This window comes from Branchiostoma floridae, chromosome 3 (genome assembly GCF_000003815.2).
Source record: "Branchiostoma floridae strain S238N-H82 chromosome 3, Bfl_VNyyK, whole genome shotgun sequence".
NCBI classification, from domain to species: Eukaryota; Metazoa; Chordata; class Leptocardii; order Amphioxiformes; family Branchiostomatidae; genus Branchiostoma; species Branchiostoma floridae.
In genome coordinates this window covers 11,002,059-11,025,968 of record NC_049981.1, presented here as the reverse complement: position 1 = coordinate 11,025,968, position 23,910 = coordinate 11,002,059, and the positions used below count along the sequence as shown (strand labels likewise).

The window sequence follows — 23,910 nt, the reverse complement described above, 5'->3', positions numbered from 1 at the left end:
AATCGCTTTCGTGATCTATCGAGTACCATAGGCTTATCACGATACGTATTTCTGAGTTGAGGTGAAAGTTTATGAGAAAACGAGAGAGAGTCAGAGAGAGAGAGAGAGAATTGCAGGTTTCACAGCCGAAATAACATGACACTGACATGATAAAAAGACCGAATATTACATATTTTGCAAGATTGCCTCCTCTGCCATACGATTCCAACTCGATATTACAGCACAGAGCCGCAAATGTCGGTGCAAAATAATACATGTGTGTCTAAAATATAAACAATACCTGAAAGTTGTTCTTTGCCCCGACGAAGCCATGGTCTAGCCCCGGGCCGAACGCCAGGATCCTTCCGGCGAGGACACGAGATCTGCTCCGGCCATCCGCCTTCCTGCTCCCGAGGTCACCCTCGTCTTCCTCGTTGGGCTCGTCTCCGGCCTCATAGCCATCCGCTCCTGGTGAAAAGGCCGCCCGTCTCGGCATGCTGTGGGGGAAACCTGCCCAGCTCTGTCGACTGGCTTGTATCGAGGCGGATTCTCCGGGCAGGAACCGGCGTCCTAGCGGTCTCATGTTAGCGAAGGTGCCGTCGTTCTCAAGTTGGGCGGTGAAATCATGCATGCTCTCTGTGTCAGGCAGGGAGACATTGCTTCGTCTTCGGCCATCCTGTTCGATCTCGGGGGTGCTTGTTCTATCGGGACGGCGTGTCACGCACTCCGAGTCACTTTTGCAGGCCCGCTCGGACTCATTCGGGATGCGGAGTCCACCGGGAGAAAAACAAGAGTCCGAATCATCCTCATTCAGCAGCCAATAGGGAATTCTGTCTTCCAATGACGAAATGTTGTGTCTTTCCTGCCATGTGTAAGGCCCCTTTCCGTCCACGTAGATCGTAACATCGGATATACCGCTATCGTCGGTCGATTGTCGAGTTGTTCTTCGGGCTACGTCGTCGTCGAAAGTCCCGGCTTCTCCCGAGGTTTTCCTCGCTGCAGCGCGAAGCGCCTCGGCCAGAGAATTTCTGTGCTGCGAGGAGTTGTGCATGACTTCGCTGGCGATGTCGGACAGCTCGGATACCTTTTCGTCAACCGAACGAAGGAGGTTCCGTATGCTACTGACTCCTCGTATAGCCCCCTGTCTGCTCCTAACCTCCTCTCTCATACTGTCCTGGTAACCCGTCTCCTTCCGGATCTGGTGCGAGTGAACTTGAAGGGACTTGTGTGAAATGTCTACCCTTGTCTGTGGATAAGGGGAACACGAGTCCATAAATCCCGAGTTCAAGGCGTCTCTCTCGATACAGTCACTGGCCAGCACTTGATCAAAGCCGTCCGGGCTTTCGTTCTGCTTGTCCACTACAGCTTTTCGGAAAGAGTCGCGAATTGGTCTTCGTCGTCTTCCGTTCCTGTGTGGTTCTGCTCGCAACATGTTTACTTCAGACTGCTCGTAGCTGTCTCGGGGGTATTGGTTGACCTCGAGAGTCACCGAGCTCCGATACATCATGCCGTGCTGCCCCCCTTCATGCGAAGTGCTTTGGAACTGCTCATATTTAGATGGCAGAAATGCAGCTGTGTTTCCAGCAGGGTTGAACTGGATGGCACTGTTCTCATTGGTCGCCTCTACCGAGCTTATGCTCCAATGGCACGACTCTTGCTCACCTTCACCAGTCAAAACATTTCCGGTTCCGGTATTGGGAACCACCATCAGCAGTGATGATGATGAAAACGATGGTGGGTGTCTCCGATTGCTCTCTAGCCTCGCGCCTCCGTCAGACGATGGTGTTGGCACTCTTTCTGAGGAGCTTTGGACATCGTCGCCATGCGGATCATCAATAGTTGTAACGAAAAGAGAGGGGAAGTTCCCGTCATCTGCCATGAACGACAACTTTCTTTCTGATGCTGACTTCACGCGCTGATTTTTTCTCACAAGCCCACCACCATTCAAAGATATTTCTTCCGCATCATCCTTGGTTTCTCCATCCGCAAATGGCGACGTAATTTGACTCTCTAGGTCATACTCACTTCCTATGTCAACCAGAATTTCACTTCTGTATCGCACAGTCATCCTTTTACTTGCCTCTTTGTGCGGCATGGCGGGAGTTATGTTCTTGGGTTTGACGGTTGGGTTGGTATCAATTATGATCCATTCCTGGTTCATATCCATATTGTCCAGATCGGAGTCATACACGGGAGAGTCCATGTGATTTAGTTGAGCCATTATGGTGTTGAATATGTCCACATCACCACCCTGATCCCCTTCAATCTGCACGTCAGCGACAATAGAAAACGTTTCCTCGTGATCCATGTCTCCGCTAAACACGATTGCTTCCACGTCATCTAATGGAAACTCTAATAACGACGCATTTCCGACAATGGCATCATCGTTTGCTGGAGACTGTAATAACGATGCTTTTCCGACAATTACACCGCCGTTTGCTACGGGGAGATTGCTACCATTACCAGCGTTGTCATCCCTCTGATGACGTGGTCCTGGTGCCGTGTCATCTGCATTTCTCGTCACCTCTTCCCAGTTTTTCACCAGCGTTGACACTGACGGTCGGTCACTGGTACAGCTTCTTTCAGCATCTTCCGTTTCGGGAATGACATCACAGGCAAAGTCTTTATGTTCAAATTGGTCCCTGCAGGCAGGTGCTGAAATTCCTGCTTCCTCAGCCTGTTTTAAATACGGCACAAGTGAGGACTGTCGCTGGAGAGGGGCTACATTTTTGCCTTTCCTTCGACTTTGGCCATTTTGCCATTGGTCTTCAGATCCCGACGTTTCGACAGTGTCTGTTTCTATCACCGAAGCATCTAGCACACTTGGCAATGTTTCACAATGGTCAGGCCCTATGTCAACCAAATCGTTTACAACATTTAGCTCCCTTTCTTTTGCGATTCCTTCTTGCCTCACTGGATGAACATTGACTGAGTGCTGCTTTGATGATTGTTCTGTACTAGAAACATCTGGGTTGTTTTTATTTCTGTCATCGGAGACACCTGTAAAACCCATTTCTGATGTCAGAAGATCCTCTTGAGCGTTATGACACTCCTGCGGGCTGTCTGTCGTCAGCAGATTCGTGACAAAGGGATTCTGTAAACCATAGATGTCATCTTGCCAGCCAGAGTCACAGCCTACAACCGTTGGGTCGGGTGAGTGTTTAGACGTCAGACCAGAGCCGGTGTTTTCCGGTGTCGTGTTTGCATCCCTGTGGTCATGAAAGATGTTTGTTTCATCAAGTTGTTGTATTTGGGAGGTTTCTTTGGAAGTCGACATTGGCTGCCTCCGCTCTGCGATGTCTCGAAGCGAGAGGAACTCTTTGAGTGTTATCAATGCATCATCGGACAACTCTATCGTCCCTTCATCAGAATTGTTTCCTTCTGACCTTGGCGTAATGCTGTTTTCGTCTTTAGAGGACTCTTCCTGGATTCTGAGTGCTAGAAACTCATTCAAAGAAAGCAGAGTTTCCTCAGTTGTATGTTCAGGACGTGTGTTCAGATCAATACATTCTGCAGTTACAGAAGTCTTTGTTTGTTGGGTGCTCTTCTGCATAAGGTTGATCGCCTGCATTTGTTCGAACGTGCTAAGAGACAGGAATTCCTTAAGAGACATTAAGGTGTCATCTGTTATCAGAATTGGCCCAAAAACTGTTGGTTCTTGGGGTTCTGCTGAAGAGATACGTTGAGAAGACGAGTCTACACCGTTTGGTGGTTCCATAGAGAGAAACTCCTGCAGTGACAGTAGTCTATCTGACGACTGAGTGTCCTCCTTTGTGTAGTTTGTATTACTTGCAGTGCTAATAGGTGATGAGTCTTCTTCGAGACAGCTCACACCCGGCGTCATCATATCTTCAAGACGATCTTCCTCTTCAATAGATGAGTCACTGTCTGAGATACTTTCAGGTGATTTTTCCTCTGCTTCCGACATCACACTGGCTAACTTCATGTAAGGTATGAGGGATGATTGCTTGACCAATCGGCGAGTTGTGTTGGGTACTGGCCGCTTGTCGGTGTTGCTTTGGTCATCACTTGTTTTGGAGGACGACTTTACGTCTACCGTCTCGGCGTCGTCATTATTTTGCGTTGTTGCAACGCTCTCCAAGGAAACTGAAATTTCTGGAGTTACTTGAAGTTGCCGCTGTTCTGAAGCATTTGTAACTCTTTCATCTGATGCGCTCTTCATGTAAGGTACCAGCGACGACTGCCGAACCAGGACGCGGTGCCGCGAGGCTGCTGCAGGCTTTCTCGGCGGGTGTGGTGCATCCGGTGGTGCGGCTTGAGCAGTGGAAGCTGACCGCTGGCCATCATGTTTGGCGCGCTCTTCTGAATCTGTTGAGTGAGTGTAACCGACTTCTGTCTGCCCGTTTTCTTTCAGGTAAGGTATGAGTGACGACTGATGCACAAGCCTTTGCCGTTTGTTCTCGGATGCGGTAATATTTGTGTTTGGGTTCTGGGATGTATGTTGTACACGCGAAGGGATGACGTGCGGTCCTTCCTCCTTCAGGTACGGTACCAGCGAGGATTGTTTGACAAGGGTTCGGCGGCGAGCTTTCAAGGCTTCATCGTCGACACCTCTGAACACGCGCCCTCTGTCGTTCCCAAGCGCTTCCGGTTCGTTCCCACGCGCTTCCGACAACACTTTAAACGCCAACTCCCCAAAAGAGTCTTCAATAACTTCATTTGACAGCTTCTTGGACATCTCTTCGATTGCTGACTCTGTTTTCCCTCCTGGTTGACAGGCTCCTATCTTCTTGTCTTCCACACTGACCCAACGTCCACTTTTGGCCTCCTCTCCAGCTTGATCCACTTTATCGCTACTTTGCTGAGACATGAAGCTTCCCTGTGAGCAGCTGCTGCTTTTGAAGATGCTTGCCCGACGGGAAGCGTCACTGATGTCTTCTCCCATCACCGTGATGTTCAGAACCTTTCTCTTCGTCACAATTCCTGACGCGGAGTTTTGTCGCTCCATCTTTGCCGCCCGCTGCCCACCTCTCTTACTCTCGGTAATTTCCGAGTCAGAAATATCGACGCTTCCACCCGACTCTTGCCGGATGACTCTCCTCCTGAAGGCGCCCTCTGACACATCTGAGTCTGACTGCTCCTGGTTTCCAGAGCCTTGCCGGATAGAGATCCTCTTCCTTTCGGCCATCTCTTGCGTGCTCGAGTCGGAACCTCCAGAGGGCTGCTTGACGACTCTCCGCCGGTATGTCCCCCCGACGTACCCGCCGTCCTCACTTGGCGTGCCTGCTTCACTGCCGCTCATAGACGACTGCTGGTCAAGCTTTTTTCTCTCGTCGTTCTTAGAAACCACAATTTGAACCCGGTCAGAAGATTCGGGGCCTCCGGACCATCGAGCTGTTTTGGGTGTTGTGATCTCTTGTTGGTCTTTAAACAATACCATTTTGTTCTGCTCCAATGAGGAATCTTGTGCGCGTACTCTAAAGGGACAGCCTTCTACTGGGCTACCCATCCAGAGCACCGTAATAAGGTGGAATCCGGCTTTCTTCGGCGTGTAGCTAACTTGGAAAAACCCGTCGTGTGTACACACGAATCCCAGGTAGACTTTCTCGGGGTCCTGTTCTCTCCTGGGTCTGGGTCTCCCCTTCTGATTGGTCCGAGTCTGCATCACCTGTTTCCGTTTGTGTTCCAGGAAAATCTGGTTGAACGTCTCGACGCTCAGTCCTGCCCTCTGACGTACTCTCTCTGTCGTCACTTGCCCCGTAGGGACTTTGATTTGTACTTCAAAGTCAATGATGGTTGAACTTCGGGCAAAGATGTTGAACGTCGCCTCCCGGTTGACCTCAGCGACCGTTAGCCCGCTGCCGCTGACGGTACAGATGTCCCTGACAACCGTGTCCTCTAGCGATACCTGTGGACTGATGACGCGTTTTGATTGGCTGTTGGTGTTCTCCATGCGCATGCTCACTTGGCGGAGGCGGGAGACATACCGGGCCAGGCGGTCAGACGACTGCAGTCTGGAGTCCGAAATCTCCTCCGGAGCGATAAGCTGTGAAGAAATAAACTCAGAGGTTACAATAGAAGAGGAAACACTTCCACAAATACAGTTAGGACGTCTGAATTTTACACCCACTCCACACCCCATTGGACCATATAGAACTATGACTTTATAACCTTCATAAACGTATGGCCTTTGTTTATGTTTAACAGTATGGCAACAGGGGGCGAAGCCATTGTAGTTGATTCTTTGTATCGATTCAGTATAAATATTGCTTCGAGAAGATATATCTAAGACCACCTCAACGCTGGAGCGCACCAACCCTCTCTCAACCGGCACTGGGGGCGATATAGACTTCCTACAACCTTTGACTCATTGCTGACGTCACACGTGCACAAAGCGTCTAGATCGATTGGATCAGATAGTTGAAAAGGACTGGGCAATTCAGTTGAAAATACCGTTGTGTTAAATTCCTTAAAGTTTGCCGAAATGTTAGATTCTGCACGTCATCGAAATGATGTAAAATCCTTTCCCTACCTGTGCCACGCCCAGATTGCGTTCGGCAAGCTTGAGTCCCAGGCGCGCGTTGTTGAGTCCCTGAGAGGGGTTGAGCAGGTCGTACCGCGGGCATGTCCCGGGGACCAGCGCCTCCACCAGGGCACACAGCAGGGTGCCGTCCGACCAGGAGGCCGTCCAGTCCCGGGGGTGCTTATCGGGAACCTTCTCCTGCACCCATCGGAGCAGTTGCCGCTTTCGGGACGTCTCTGGAGAGAGAAGAACGTGTGCAAATCATTTAGACATTCAATTAGTAACTGTATCAAGACACAGACATCAACAGTTCGTAAAACTATCAAATAAACGATATTATAGACATTTTAACTGCGAGTATGAATAACTTATACGAGAAGTGGAAGAGGGAATGTACATTAGACTACATCATTTCCATTTAAATGTCTTTTCGTCGCTGCAGCTCCCTCTACTACCCTCTAAAGAGTTCATTATGACATGTGTATATCTAGTATAAAGTTCCAGCCAAGAATCTTGCCTCTTGCCTGTAAGCGGCAACGTGATTGGCTAGTAACTTTCTTCCAGCTACAGGAGGGTGGTATCTTATTTGCTGCCGTTATAAGCGGGTATACATTGGGTTATTTGCTGCTCCATAGTTATGATTACCACCATCTAAAACCACAATTCTCACCAGTCTGGAAAAGCGCTAGGATAGCCTCCGACCACCGGCCGTTGATCGCCTCTGTGACGCTCTGTGGCAGGTAGTGGAATGGGTTGAAGCAGCTGAGGAAGTAGACCAGACCAGACAGGTACCTGAACAAGACGTCCCACAGCGTGGATCTTTTCTTCCTCCGAGCCATCATGGCATTTCTTTACCTGTGAAGTTGCAAGATTTGAGATTAGGACATACACCAGTCTCAGGAATGAATCCATCGCTGCTGTGACGTCACTTAAAGTGTACATGAAAAAATGAGATTGAGAAGTTGTTATTTTGTTTGATTCTAGAGGTTCGTCTCCATGTGACTAGAATGAGTTATTTTTCATGCGATAATTCAGTTGGGAAGTTATGTTAAAACGTCTTCAAAAAGTGCCTTTTTTGGCATCCAACGGCAAATACAAATGAGATGTAAATTATATGTGTGACGTATCAGGCATGGCTCGATTTCACTTCTTCTTCGTGTCTACTGACTGTAATGGCGTCTTGTACTACACACAAAGCATGTGACTCAGCAGCAGATAGTTTGTGGCGCCCTACGTCTTTATTCAACGATACATGTACTTGTATCACACAAATTGAATATTGAGAAGAAAAAAACTCCCTCACCGTATATCGTTAATATCCCCCTCACATTAGGCGCGATTCGATCGGACGACGAGTCTGCGAGCTCTAATTTACGAGGAGGCATGACCCTGATGCCGACAAAGAAATTGCAGAGTTCCCCCTTCCCGTCAGGGTCATGCCTCCTCGTAATTTAGAGCTCGCAAACTCGTCGTTCGATCGAATCGCGCCTAATGTGAGGGGGGTATAAGGAATACAGAATTTCGCCAATACATATTTTACTTTGTAAACGGTGATGAACTTATGAGACGACCCTTTTACCTGTCTGGGGACAAATTACCATTTCTAGTGCCCCATAGAAACAAATGGATGTACATCCTGCGGGTAATGAGTTGTACTGATTGTTGTCGACGGGCAGACATGTCAGTAATGATTCCATTTGTTAGGAACAGAGTGGATATACCTTTTGTCGCTCGTAATTTCGTTTATAATGCGAAATCTTGCTGGTGTCACAAGAGATAATTACGTAATGTGGTCTTTCTATACCTTGCAATTAAATGGAAGTGCTCTATAGAATCACTGGCTTTCTGTATTCAGCAATCTGATTGTAACCGGGTATCTAATAACAGGCCAGTCGAAAGCCTGCACCCTTTCGGCATTTCAAAGGGAAAATTTCAACCACAAACACTAGGCTGTCCAGCTGTTAGAAACCTGGCGACAATCTGAAGACTGAATACAGTCTGAAAGCAGCAAATGATAAGGAAAAAAGCCAGGGATGCAACTAGTACTTGCCATGGAGACTACGAGAAATGGATTGGTGGAAAATATGAATAATTTTGCTATCCATTCTCCTACGCGTGGCCTCTACCTAGCTATCAGCCAATTAGAAAATCGCTTTAATGTTATTCCAAATGCGTAGATTGTAACGTTAGCTCTCAACAGTCCATATCCTTGATAGAATAGTTATTTGTTTACACTTGTCACCATTGTTATCTATACAAAATTATTTTATTCTATGTATGTTTACTATATCTTCTGTATGTTTCATGCTGTAATTAGCCATCGGGCAAGAACTTGCAAATTAACTTCACTAGTATCATTTTAAGGTGAAGCCGATTCTCTGATTAGCTTACAACTGGCTAGATGACACGCCAATAAAAGTGGAAACCTCAGCCCGGTTTAGCAGACTCTCCCCAAGGTATGTTCTTATAGGCCGTGGCCGATGCTTTGCACAGAAAAAAATGTTTAGTATCAATTTTACAAGGCTGCTATATACTGGGCTATTGTTCTATTTTCTAATTTTTAGTAAATTACAAAATACCATATTGGTGTCACTGCTTGGCACGTGCATGTCAAAATGGAAGAGGACCGTTAAAAGAGGAGTGCATTTGTTTTGAATCGTGTCCTTGGCGAACCCGGCGAGCGAAAGGCCGCTAAGTGTACTCTTGACTTATCGCAAACGCATTAGACATGAGTAGTCAAGTGGTATCGATGGTTGTCAAGCAGATGTTAGAGTAGTAGACGCCAATCTGGCTGAATCGCACGCGGTATAAGAACATTATTTTCAGCACCAGGGACAAAGCAAACTGTTTTATGATAATAAAATCCCGTGTTCTTGTGCACTCAGAAACCAGACTCAAACCAGATTGCTAGAAGAATAGTAAAAATAGACTGAATAACATACCGGATGAGAAAGCCAACCATACAGTACAGTTTGCAACCTACGGAGTCCGTCTCGGCCGTAGCTATGTTCCACGGTTTATAGGTTATTTGACCCTTTATTTGAACAAAGGAACTACTGTAAGGAGTGAGAAACACCCCCGTTTAGAGTAGGTCAGTCTGGTGACCCTGAGAGGTCAAGCTTTGCACACGTCACGACATAAGCAATATACAGACCCGAGTTCTTCCAACTTCTGAGTCCAGTCTCTTCAATTCGTATGAGTGTTTACTCCCAGTAAGTCATCACTTACATTGGTGGCAGCAGTGTCCGAACCTTCGACCGTCGATAACGCATGTCGTTCTTCATCGGCGCCGGCACAAGCGCTCAACACAACTACGCTGATGTTCGCCCCCCTCCCACCAGACAGGCGCACGTGAGTCCCTTCGCACGCTTCCTGCCGCCTGTCCGCCACTCCCTGACCAGGTAGGACACTGTCTCATTCCCAATCACCGACATCGTGACCTGCCTTCACCATGTCTTACGTTCTTGAGGTGGACTCGGAAGTTTCTTTCCCCAACTACTCCCACAGCTCGGCTTCCGTCACACATGGAGGTCTCTCACCGCAGTTTCCTGGTCCTACTACCTCTGTTCCTGCTGTTATGGCTCAAGAACAGCTACCACCACCACCAGGTACATCTGTGCCCCAGGCCACGTACCAGCTACCACCACCACCAGGTACATCTGTGCCCCAGGCCACGTACCAGCTACCACCACCACCAGGTACATCTGTGCCCCAGGCCACGTCCCAGCTACCACCACCACCAGGTACATCTGTGCCCCGGGCCACGTTCCAGCTACCACCACAAGGTACGTCTGTGCCCCAGACCTCCACCTCCGCAACGTCTACACAATATTCCCACCACACATGTCGTGCGCCTGCCGTCCAGGCACAGCCACCACCAGGCACGTCGTTGCCCCTGACAACTACCTCCACGACTTCTGCGCAGTATCTCCAATACCCATATCGTGCGCCTGGTGCTACTCCCCACCCTCGACAGCCGTCCCCGGCCACTCTAACCTCTACATCGACACAGTATCTACAGTATCCCAACTACCACTATAGTGCACCGGCAGTGCCTGTTCCAGCGGCTACACCCCACCTCAAAACACACTTACCTGACCGCTTCCTTGGCAACGCCACTGAAGACTTCTCTGTCTGGCTGGGTAAATTTGAGGTCTACGCCGACGCACACCAGTATACCCCTGATGTCCGAGTTCGTATCCTCCCCACGTTTCTCGATGGACCTGCACTAAATTATATCCAGGGCCTCGACCAGGACGTGCGCCGTGATTACCCCAAACTCCTTGCGGCCCTGTCACAAGCTTTCAGCCAGGACAGGTATATCTTCACATTCCGACAAGCCTTAGCTCAGCGTCGGCGCCAACCAGGTGAGTCCTTCCTGGTGTTCGCTACAGAGCTCACAAGCCTGGTCAAGCGTGCTTACCCGACATACAACGAGCCGGCCATCCTGGGCCAGACCCTCCAGCTTTTCATCCAGGGAGTTGACCCTGCCACCCGACTCCGGGTGATGGAGAGCGGCGCTCTCACCATCAACAAGGCTGTTGAGATCGCCACCCGGCATGAACAGGCAGTGGCTGTCAACGCCCAGCAGGACACTTGTGAGAATACCGTGAACTCTGTCCAGCGGGACGATTTACAAATGGCAGTGGCTGGCCTGACCGAACAGGTCCACATTCTCACTACCCTCCTCCAACGCCAGCAGCTGTCTCAGACATCCAGCTCCCGGGGCCGCTCCGTCTCACCTTTCCGGCCGCCATCCAGCGACCGTTCTCGCTCGCCATACCGCTCCCCGGCTAACAGCCGTCCACGTTCCCCCTTCCGGTCGTCGGACAACAACCGGCCCACCTCTCCGTACCGAGCCGCGGACCATCGCTCCCGCTCACCGTACCGTTCCTCCACTAACGATCGTCCACACTCACCTTACACCGAACCAGCCAACATCCGTGGCCGATCCCCATCTCGTTCGTCGGGAAGTGACCGCCCCAGCTCCCCATCCCGTCAATACACTGACTCTCGTTCCCGTTCGCCATACCGCCAGTCGCCTTCTGACCACATCCGCTCACGCTCCTCTCCCAGAACCGTCCGATTTGCCGAGCAGGGAAACGACCTCCCTCTGATGCCGCGGGCCGGGCATCAGTAGACCATACGCAGGCCCCCACCCAGCCACCCTCCAGCAGTTCCACGCCCACATCTCACATTTCCGCCATCCTGGAGGGATTAGCCACGAACACACTTATCGATACTGGATCTGCCATTTCTCTTATTAGCGAACAACTGTATAACTCCATCCCACATCTGCGCTCCCAACAACTACGCAAACAGTTTATGCCTGCACAGTCGGTCACCGGTCAAGTGTTGGACACTGTTGGAGTTATCGACCTGCATGTCCGTCTAGGCGACTGCGAAACAACCCACCCCGTCCATGTGGTCCGCAATGCAGATCAACCTGCCCTTCTCGGTTGGGATTTCTGCATCTCCCAAAGTGCCATTCTCGACGCTGGTGCGGGTACCCTGACTATCGGTGGACAATGCCTACCACTCCTGACAGCATCTCAACTACGTCCCACAGTTTGTCATGCGTCGGTTTGTCGCACCACTTTAGTACCCCCGCGTTCCGTCATGACGATACCAGTGCTGCTTACACCCCGCATGGCAACACAACCCATTCCCAATGACTACACTGGGTTACTGGAACCACGCTCCTACGCTGACAAAGGTCTTGCCATTGCCCGAACGGTTGCCACTGTCAACAATTCTGAAACCATATGTGAAGTGACGAACACCTCGGATGAGCCGGTCACACTGAAAGCAGCCATGCCACTGGGCTCATTCCTACCTTTAGAGAATGACGACATTGCAGAAGAAGATCACCTTGCCACAACCGCTACCCCACGGGTAGACACCACCCACCTCTCCCCAGATGAGGCACGCCAACTCACAGACACCCTCCAACGCTACTCCGATGTCTTCAGCCGCCACCCAGGAGACAGGGGGCGCACGTCCCTGGCACAACATCGCATCTTTACCCATGATGACCGACCAATCAAACAACGGCCACACAGGATGCCGGTCCACCGTCAAGCCGAGGTCCAACGCCAGGTCACAGAGATGCTCGAGGCAGGAGTCATCGAGCCCAGTCAGAGTCCATGGGCCTCTCCAGTTGTCCTGGTTCGGAAGAAAAACGGTACCCATCGATTCTGTGTGGACTATCGCAAACTGAATATGGCAACGGTAAAAGACGCCCACCCACTTCCGCGTACGGATGACACAATTGACGCACTGTCAGGTGCAGCATATTTTACCACACTAGACATGACTGCTGGGTACTGGCAGGTGCCCATCCACCAAGACGACAGAGAGAAGACCGCTTTCACGACCAGCCGCGGTTTGTATCACTTCACTGTCATGCCGTTCGGACTTACCAACGCGCCGTCCACGTTTCAACGGTTGATGGAACTCCTCCTAGCGGGATTAGACTGGAGATCATGTCTGGCCTACCTGGATGACATCATCCTCTTTTCCCGCACCTTTGATGAACATCTGAAGATCCTGGAGGAAGTCTTGTCGCGTTTCCGTTCAGCCAACTTGAAACTCAATGCTGACAAGTGCAAGTTCGCACAGCCAGAAGTTCGCTTTCTTGGCCATGTGGTCTCGCGACATGGCGTCCAACCAGATCCGACCAACACGGATAAGGTCAGCAACTGGCCTACCCCGACATCAACCGCCCATGTACGATCCTTCCTCGGACTGGCGTCATACTATCGGAAATTCATACGCAACTTCGCCAAGATTGCTGAGCCTCTTCAGGTCCTGACCAGAAAGGGCTCGTCTTTTACCTGGTCGGCAGATTGCCAGACAGCCTTCGAAACCCTACGCGAAGCGTTGACATCTCCACCTGTATTGGCATATCCGGACTTCGACTTACCATTCGCACTACATACGGATGCGTCGGACGTCGCCGTCGGGGCAGTGCTATCCCAGACCACTGATCTAGGTGAGCAAGTGATCGCATACGCCAGTCGTACACTGTCTGCACAGGAGAGGCGATGGGCTACATTCGACCGAGAAATGTGGGCCATTGTGTGGAGCGTCCGCTACTTTCGCACTTACCTGGCAGGACGGCGCTTTACTGTCTTGACTGACCACAAGCCCCTACTGGGGTGGTCCAATAAACTCACTGCACACGACCCAACCGGCAGGCGTAGTCGATGGGCCGTAGAACTGTCTACCTACAAGTTCGACCTTGATTACCGCGCAGGAAAAGCCAACAGCAATGCTGATGCCCTCACTCGCCAAGGAACTCCTGTGACCGCCGTTGACCAACCACCGAGCCGACCCAAGGACCCTGTGGCTGAACAGTCGTCGCCGTCACAGAATGACCCTTCTGAAAGTCAACCGCCACTCCTGCCGGGCGACCGACCTGTTGATCACCGTTCCTCACCCGTGGCCGCCATTGATCAAACGTCGACCCTAACCAGCGATCCTTCGACAGAACAAACAGCAGCAACGCGGAGGGACCCTCCTGATGATCAACCACCACTGCCGCAGCCGAGCGACCCGCCGGATGAATCCTTGTCACCCCGTAATCTACGACGGGCGCAAGCAGCAGACCCGGACATATCGGAAGTCCTGCGGTGGAAACGTCGACGACGGGGCCGGCCCCCATTCGACGCCGTCCAACGTCGCGGACGCTGCCTCAAATCGTTGTGGCACCAGTACCCAAATCTGATCGTTAGGAGCGGCATTCTATACCGTAGATGGAAACCCAACTACCGCGTCCTCCACCAGCGTGTGGCGCCCAAGTCTTTAATACCTACCATTCTGAAGGAACTGCACAATGGACCCTTGTCAGGCCATTTGGGCCCCTCCAAAACACTGCAACGCGTATATATCCGATTTTATTGGCCTGGAATGACACAACAGGTCAAGAAGTGGTGCAGGGCATGTGTCAAATGTGCAACACGGTCAACACCAACGCCTTCGGCTCGTGCGCCCTTAGTACCGATCCGTGTATGTCGCCCCTTTGAGAAGGTAGCCATGGATCTGACCGAACTACCTACCTCGAAACGTGGCCACCGCTATTGCCTGGTGCTACAGGATTTCTTCACCAAGTATGTCAATGCATATCCCCTGACGCGCCAAGATGCCTCCTCAGTAGCCCAGGTCATTTTCAAGGACTACATCCGTGAGCATGGCGTGCCCTCTGGCTTACATTCTGACAAAGGCCGCCAGTTTGAAGCCGACACCATGAAAGCCCTATACGACTCCTTCGGCATCGATAAAAGCCGTACAACTTCGTACCACCCGCAAGGAGACGGGTTAGTCGAACGTTTCAATCGAACGCTGAAGCAAATGCTCTCCAAGTATGTTTCCAGTAACGGTGATGACTGGGATGACCATCTCCCGCACGTCCTGCTCGCTTACAATACATCGGTGCACGCCTCAACAGGTTTCACACCGTTCTTCCTGGCCCACGGGAGGGAAGCGAACTTACCCGCAGACGTAGCACTCGGTGGAAACCCACAAACGTCACCCCAGTCAGCGTCATCGTATGCCCGATCATTGACGACTAGTCTCCGGACAGCTTTTAAGCAGGTGCGACAAAATGCACAGCGGGCAAGCCACAAGCAAAAGTCAGCCTATGACGCCACTGTGAGACATACACCATATCGTGCGGGCGACAGAGTCTGGCTAGATGACCCCACTACTAGCAGACAGAAGCTCAAGCCTGGTTGGAAGGGACCCTACACTGTTGTCGAGCGACTCCAACAGGGCAACGAACCAGGAGTCACGTATCGTATAGAACATGACGCCACGCACAAAATAGAGATTGTACACTACAATCGACTCAAGCGATGCGATTCGCCGAACCGCCGACAACAAGCGGGGGTTGCACAGCGCGCACCACCGCCGGATCGTCACAATAATGTCGCACCAAACTCACCGGCCCAAGGGAGAGTTCCTGCACACCCAGTTCCTGCCAACCACGCAACAACAACAAGAGGCCGCAGGGTGCGTGCACCCACGAGATATGAAGACTTTGTGATGGACTGAGCTACTTGGATTAATTCATCCCTTGAGGAACAAGGGTTTCTTGCGGAACTCACTACAGTGTTGGATTAGTTCACCCCTTTATTGACAAGGGTCTTCCGCAGGACATACTGCAGCACCGGCAGGAGAACTCACTACAGTGTCAGATTAGTTCATCCCTTGATGGACAAGGGTCTCCCGCAGGACATACTGCATCGCTGGATTAATTCACCCCTTGATTGACAAGGGTCTTCTGTGGGACAACTTCCGATATTTGGACCCGGACTCACCGTGGATCTACTCACAGAACTGTAACACGCAGCCGGACTTACTCCAGTTTATAACAGTTCCAGTTGTCTATCGTTATAAGCCGTATTTTTTTTAATATATATATCTATCTCATGTTGAACGTAGATTAGCGACATCGTTCATTTAGTTGGTACATGTTATGGTTGTTAATTGTTCACTTCAGGAGAAGTGTCGTTTCGTAGGGGGGAAGAATGTAAGGAGTGAGAAACACCCCCGTTTAGAGTAGGTCAGTCTGGTGACCCTGAGAGGTCAAGCTTTGCACACGTCACGACATAAGCAATATACAGACCCGAGTTCTTCCAACTTCTGAGTCCAGTCTCTTCAATTCGTATGAGTGTTTACTCCCAGTAAGTCATCACTTACACTACCTTGCACAACTTCAGCACTGACGATAAAGTTAACGTAAGTTTGAATCCGTAATTATTAAAAGCTACTGGGTGCCATTTATGCTTTATAGTAGTATAAAGGTGGGAAAACATACCTTAAATCAGGTCTGAAAATTGTGGCGTATTTCTGAGCGTGAAAATGTATACCCCTTCCGGCTCCACATTCCAATCGACACGAATCAATAAGCATTGCACGATAGCGTCATCAAAGCATAACGCGCACACATGAAACTACTGTGTGGTTTTTGCTTTGTTACTATGCAGACACAACCACAGATTATGGACGTCACTGCAGGAGTGTATCAAAGAGAATGCTTCCTCACATAACAGTCTCCAAGGCGATAGGAAGTTTATCATACGCAACAAAAGGAAATGTGTTACGTGTACTCTATACTATAGAAAAGCTCGGGTACGGAAACGACATGCCTACCTCTTACCCCTATCCCAGCAACGGCGGGTCAGGAATGGCTGTTGTTAGTACTGAATAAAAGCACCCCCACCAGTAATGGAATCATCCATTCGCTAAGTACGACGGGACATATGCCAAATCTTCTTTCTGTTGTCAAGAATATGCAAACTATATATATTCGCAGTTCGTAGAACGTTAAAAATACTAATGTTATCTGGACTGCATACCATGCCAAATTACGACACAAATAGAAATATCATGAATGCATGGTTTTCGTCAGCACAGGTTTGTCCGCGACTGTAGTTCCTAAGAGATCCGCTAGGAGGCCCAAACCTACATCACGAACGCATTTCCTCAGAAATCGTCAACCAAAAAGTTTCTTTATTACCCCCTATAACAACGAATATCACGACCAGAGCATGTCCAGAACACGAGATATTAAACTCGGAAGTTCCGATGCTGTGCCGTAGAAAGTGGCTAGGAAGACCATTATCGAACTTGACCTTCGTTTTATCAGCCTCTATCCACCTTTCAAATATAACCAGGATCCATTTATAGCTTCTCGACTCACGCTAGCAACAAACGGTACCGAAAACATAACCTCTAGACAAAGTCAATTAATTTCCGAGTTCTGTACTATACATTGTGCAACAGTTCCATGTATATCGTGGTACATACAACAACATGCATATGTTAGACTGAAGAATTGTCTCAGATTTCACACAACTGGCGCTTGCCAGTTGCCATGGTAACGATGACGCTTGAGTGAAGCACTAAGACGTGAGTGACCCGGCCGCGAACTATATTAGGAGCAGAACGTGAATAATACAAGACATGAAAGGAAATTAGGCGGTAACATAATATGAGATGTAATGGCGCTGATGTTTTTCCGAACGTATCCAGGCTTGCTGATGGTTTGTTGTGTGCAAAACATCGTTTGTTGCTGGGCGATTCAGTCAGAAATAAAACCTCTTAAGGCTATTCTAAAAGGAGATGAAACACTGTCTTTGTAGACCTGCGTTTACAAGAAAAGGTGGTCACAAGAGGATTTAATGGAGAGAGTTTAGTCAAATTTATGAAGATAGACCCTTTACTGACCGCACATGAAAGGTGATCTTTAAGCGTACGTAAAACATACATTCCTGATAAAACGCAACCTTTATTCGTGCTTTAAGGCGTGTTCTAAGATGTCGGGTCTCCAGTGACTCGCTCCCATGATAATTCTAATGTACTCAAAACGGATATGACTACACACACAACAGTAGAATTACGATCATAACAGATCTGACTAACATTAAATATTGTTTTTTAATTGCACTGTTAATGCTTAGTTGTTCTTTTGACAGTGATTCCCTTGTACTAGCTAAGGGATGTGCAACGGCGGGTCCCCTAACTTCGGTACACCCGTAACTTCGGACGGATTTCTAACTGTCTCATTATGTTCAGGGGCCTACCGTTACCTATACATTTCATGTACATTTACGGTTGTTTCGGTACATGTGCGCACCTCTTTTAACCCTATTCAGACCGGGGGGGGGGGGCTTTTGAGGCCCGCGCTAACTTTGATGTCCCATAACGCCAGAACGACTTACGCTAGAGCCACCAAATTTGGTGAGTTTTCCTAAAATATTGTTGGCAACAATTTTACGAAGTTTGACAAATTTTCCATTTTTTCTTGTTGCCATGGCAACCGTTTGTTGACAGGCAGTTTTGCCAAAAATCACTATTTTTGGTTCTAACAATGTATTTTTCACATTTATTTGCTATATTACTGCTATTTTGTTACATAAATAAAATCTTATATTATTTAGCATATCTTTCAAAATTATATATGCATAAATTATGCTAATTTTATGACGTCATCAGCCCAAAATCCAAGATGGCGGACCGAATGGCCAGATCAAGAATAACAAGCTAATTATCCCTTAAAATTCGTAGCTACCTGGTATTTTTTCATGAAAAACCATCTAAATGAATGAATTTAGTCTATTTCCATTGCCCTTTGTGATTATTTGTTGCAAAAAAAGTATTTAAAAAAATTCAAGGTGGTGGATATAATATGGCGGAGCCCAACTCGTATCTTAGATGTGCATGACGTCATTTTATGACGTCATATTGACGTCATTGATGTTGCTATGGGCAACGCAAGACGTAACAAACATTATTATTCTGTTATCTGCACTTGTTGTTACATTTTTGTAGCATAACTTGAAGTTTTCTGATAATACCCCTTTTTCATGGGTTTGGCCAATATAATCAAATTGATGACGTCATAATTACGTCATCTTACGTCAACGTAACGTCAAACGTCACCTACTTGCCAGATATTATGTCGACATTATGTCCTAAAAATTTGGTGGCCCTACGGCACGTCGTTTTAGAGTTATAGGACTTAGAAGTGGAGGGCCTCAAAAGCCCCCCCCCCCCGGTCCAGGGATGACCAAAAAAGCCCGGTCTGAATAGGGTTAATGATATCCACTGGTGTTTTAGTTTATGTAGGAACATATATGCGTACTTGCTGTTCAAGTCCGGACCTGTATCTAAACAACTTTACGGATACAGCTATGGGCATTAATGTATCTGTCTGTAGTCTAAAAAAAAGAAATCCACTTGTGTTCAGTCATGTTCTTTAGATACAGGTACAACTGATGTTTAGATCCTGTACCTAAATGGTTCCATGCATACCGCGGTACACAGTGCCCCTTGTGCATGTACTATTTTGTTTTGCTCTAGTTTGTAAGCAGATCAATACGTTATCAGCTGCCTGTGTTCCCATGTACTGTGAGAAAGTTGGTATAGAAAGTACTACACATTTGTTCCAGTAACCACAAGGGATTTGTTCCCAAATCTTTGTGTAATGGCCATGGTGAATTACCTTTACCATGTCTACGTAAGCGCACAAACACAGGTTTTTGTTACACACATGTACGTGTTCCATCTTTTTCAAGAGAATACACAATATTCTCAGAAATTGCGATGGAAACAGATAGAGAGGTAGATATATGAATAGATAGATAGACGTACAATACATGTAGATAGATATACATACAGATAGATAGATGGAAAGATAGATAGATGGAAAGATATATAACAACTTGTAATAAAAAGAATGGTATGTTCCGAACAGTAGCTTTTGAAGCTGGACACTTAACATAAAGTTTGGACTAAGCTAGAAATGTCGAAAGCCTGACAGAGCTCTGACAGAGCTCTGAAACTATCTTACGTCTTATGTCTGACTAAAGAAGAGTGCGCGTTTGTTTCAATGACAAATGAGGTTCTATCATATATCCGGTAACTTGAAAATGCAGGGGCTCCAAACAGGTACCCATGAAATAGAAAAAAAATGTCAAGTGAATATTATTTACAAGACTAACCAATGAAACTGAAAAAAAGGTGTTCGAATTTCAGGTGCGCATTATTTGCAAGACAAGACTAACCTGGAGTCCAGACTTTTTCCAAGGGCCTACACAGCTAAGTACCTTCTTCAGGGCGGTGGGGCTGAAGCATCCTCGGGGACAAGTTATTCCTGGTGCCGAGGAGCTATTCCGTGTAGACCGTGGCGTATGGCAACAGTCTGGATCACATGTTATCACAAGACTCACCTGCTATGAGTACCAATGTTGAAGACCGTTCTCATTGCCACCAGGCTTTGGTATCACAATACTCTACAGTTGTCTACAGCAGTGTTCTTGCACTCGGTCCAATCTGAGCTTTTAATTGGTTGAAAGTCACGTGGTCACCTGCTGATTTCAAAAGCGTTTTATGCAAATGAGATAGAAAGCAGGTGTCTCGTTAATCTTTGTGCACGCGAGATCGGATGACATTGGGATTTTCCATTATAACAAAGGACAGAATTAACGTGGGGTATTAATCTATACGGCCGAAGCAATACAATAACTAGGTTGTGGGGTTTCAAAAAAAAAAAAAAAATCAAAACCTGGAGTTAACGTTCCGCTGCAATATCCTGGAAAACGTCAAGGTGGGCATTTATAAAACTTGACCTTCGTTTTCCCGATCACTACCTACATACCAAATATCGTTAGGATAGATCCACAGCATCTTGAGTTAGGACTCTCAATTGACACCCAGAAAACGGTTCCACCCATGAAGTTGATTTATACACGGGGCCGCCGGATTGCCGTCCCCATCCGAAAGCACTAATACCACCCCACACACCATACACAAACAGGGCTCGAAGAAAAAAAAGAATGGATATCAATCGTTATCTTCTAACGTTACAGAGGGCAAAAATACTTTGACGTGCACACCTTCGCATACGTTAAGCCATGAATATGATAGTGAGACTGACAAAGTGGGCATGAAAACATTTACTGGTACAAACGGAAAGCCACGTGTCGTTGATCTTAGATGAAAGACAACAGTTGGATAGATTTTGGAACCAAATGGTTACTATCGTATGGCCTACCCAATGTGTAAAAGCTTTTATCAATTGAATCCACTTCCGTCAAAATGATTGCCAATTAGCGAGTATCAGGGCAAGGGGGTTATCTCATATGACCTCCTTAATTGGGGGGCTAATGCTGATTGAAATCTGCCATTTGATATTCGCACTTTAGATTTATACTAATTACGTACATGTGTTGTATAGGGTGCATTGTTTATTGCCTCCGTGAAAATGGTATGTGTGTGTGTGTGTGTGCGTGTTTTGTGTGTGTGTGTGCGTGCGTGCGTATGTTTTGACGGATAAAGAGGTACAAATTTATTCATTTTCATTACTTACGCATCCTGACGCATACTGAATGATGGGATTTAGTGCAGTGTGACTACGTGTATAGAGAGGGTTTTTTTTACCTTTACCTTAACCACATTGTGCGTATTTTGCGGATTACTGCAGCCTTGCCTGTCGGCACGTCGGCCCAAACCCAAACATCCGGCTACGCACACGTACACGTACACCCCTACACGTCAGGTACAGGTGTTCATTCCCGTTAGGATTTCAAGCGGTAATGTTACTGGACTGAGCCAAATGGCGCAACTTATATATTCATAATCCTTACCCATGTTGCGCCAAGCTTGCGCCAAGTATCAAAAGTGAATATCCTCTTATAACATTCATTAATCTCTAAAAGAAAATGTTATGAAGGCTAAATCGTTAGGTTTTTCGAGCTGTAATTTTCTGTTCCAACTGCTTTCTCGATATGCTGAAACGGAAATCGTCTGCTTGGAGAATGATGACTGTGAGGATGAGATTTCCGATGAATAAAGTGTCATTAACCTCTCCACTCAGACGATTTTCAACCTTTCAAGCAACAAACGACACTTATCCAATGACGTCACCATCCGTGTGGTAAACAGCATCCGTGATATCTATGACGTCAGCCCTTATGGACAGCTCCGTGAGATCGTGAGTTGATTATTATCATTTTCGAGTGACGAAGATGAAAATATAGAAAATAGGAGGTTTTTTTCCTCAAAGACGCTCGATGAGGCCACAAATGAATTTTGAATCTAAGACTGGGTTGTCAGTTTTCTACGCAATGTACCGTGACTGACAAGTATAGATGTCTACACCCCTGCTTTCGCTGCGTGATACTCCTGTGCGCTGGGGCATTCCTCAATAACTGTGCTGGGTTCTTTAATAGCGTGCAGAGGTCTAACGCCTGAAACTCTCTACTGCAAGGGGCCATAGACTTCACGTCACCATCCGAAAGAACTTTAATATGCTACCTCACACAGTGCCCAGGCGGGGTTCGAACCTCCGACAATTTAAGCTCGTGGTGCAATGAACAGAGAAAAACGCAATGAAATGAAATTCATGGAAAACACACCCAAAGGACATGCAAACACACTGGGACCACACTGATTGAAGATTATCCCAGGCGCCTATCAGCGAGATGGTGACATAAGATAGAAATCGACAGCTACACCTTTGGTTCACAAACCGATCAGCCAATCACAACGACCTTACTTATCTGTACGGCATACCAGCCTGTTGTATACAGAGAAATCTGGGTGTATTGTCACTTTTGACGCTATCAAGGGGTCAACGACCGCACGGGAATGTGAAATGTTCCATCAGAAATTGTGTTTTCACGAAAACAACAGCTGGATATATTATTGATATCTCAGTGAAAAATGGAGGTATAGTTTTTGACTCCATTATCTGTGTGTGTCTGAGAGTACACGGGGTAATATCATAAGAACCTCTGGATGGATTGTGAAGATATTTGGTATGCACATATGTTGGTGGATGTTATAGACCCAAAGGTCAAGGTTGATTTAGGGACTCCTGTGGCTGACCTTGGTACTGCAACAGAACGTTCCGGGTTTTGTATCTTTTGTCCTGTACGTGCCGTGGTCATGTTATATAGAAGCAAGGCGTGCACGTATGATTAAGACTTTATTGGACTTTATCCACACAGACATACTTAAATTGTTGCTGAAGCGAAGTTTACATATCGGGATTTCAAAGGCGTTCTCCATTCGATAGCATGTTGTCTGTTATCTATAATTTAACTTTTAGTATCAAGAAATTTTCCATTTAACTTCGTTAGTTTGCTCGTTAAAATAAAGCGAGCGCTCGCTGTCTTTGTCATGCACCATACAGATTAGTTGTCATTTTGTGACAGCCCTCAGCGTTCAGTAACAACAGAGACAAGCAAAACATCGTTCCATACCATGACATATTATACCAGAGTAAAGATAATTAAGAAAACTGAATTGGTACGGCTACGTGTCATGGGCATGAGGAATACTAAAAATTATCACACAAGAAACTGTCTAGAGAGGAAGAAACGGAAAAGATTGGAGGATGATATTAGAGTATGGATAGGTATTTACACAAATCATAAGTGAAACATCAAGAAGAAAAACAAACAGAGAAGGGTGTGTAAAACTGGTTGCCAAACCCTTTGCGGTGCCCTAACGGTCCAATCGCTAGACTTAGGGATAGAACAAATGAGATGAGTATCCAAACGTCGCCTTATTTGTATAGAAAATGAAATACCTAAGAAAACTAATCTAAGAATGATTTCAGTATCACTTTACTGCAAGCGCATGCAACATTTCAATTATTCAAAGACTGAGAGGATCGGGTTTCATCCAGACCAAAGCTTACCCCGCGCTGGACGGGTAGCCAAGCGGGACACTGACACCTGTTAGAGCCTAGGCCTGGACACCACTGAATCAATACAGAAAGCAATTGAACAAGCTGTACAAGAAGCTATTTCTATCTATTCTCCAATGAGAAGTTCGGCTCCGGCTGCTGTTGACGTATTAAGGCGTTTTTGTCGGTCGGGGGACATAACGAAAATAGTACAAAATAGCCTGAAAAACACGTCAGAACTAGCCGA

General features: G+C 47.5%; 2 protein-coding genes across 5 annotated transcripts in view; one reads left to right on the top strand and one right to left on the bottom strand.

Moving 5' to 3' along the window:
• The window catches only part of LOC118412423, a 30,118-nt gene that overhangs the window by 3,677 nt on the left and 2,531 nt on the right, over positions 1 to 23,910 (bottom strand). For 2 of the 4 annotated variants that reach the window (XM_035815274.1, XM_035815277.1), the window contains exons 2-4: positions 7,134 to 7,318; positions 6,473 to 6,699; positions 281 to 5,986 (exon numbers count right to left, since the gene is read on the bottom strand). In XM_035815274.1, coding sequence (XP_035671167.1) covers positions 281 to 5,986; positions 6,473 to 6,699; positions 7,134 to 7,305 — 6,105 coding nt within the window. In that variant the 5' untranslated portion in view covers positions 7,306 to 7,318. Of the gene's footprint in view, positions 1 to 280; positions 5,987 to 6,472; positions 6,700 to 7,133; positions 7,319 to 20,034; positions 20,174 to 20,199; positions 20,261 to 23,910 lie in introns of those variants that run through there. The other 2 variants (XM_035815275.1, XM_035815276.1) reach the window with 2 other exon arrangements.
• On the top strand, positions 9,522 to 11,641 carry LOC118412434 (transcription initiation factor TFIID subunit 4-like). Its single transcript, XM_035815303.1, has 2 exons — positions 9,522 to 10,071; positions 10,117 to 11,641. Exons 1-2 carry the CDS (start codon positions 9,915 to 9,917, stop codon positions 11,601 to 11,603), a joined length of 1,644 nt encoding a protein of 547 aa, XP_035671196.1. The 5' UTR covers positions 9,522 to 9,914; the 3' UTR covers positions 11,604 to 11,641.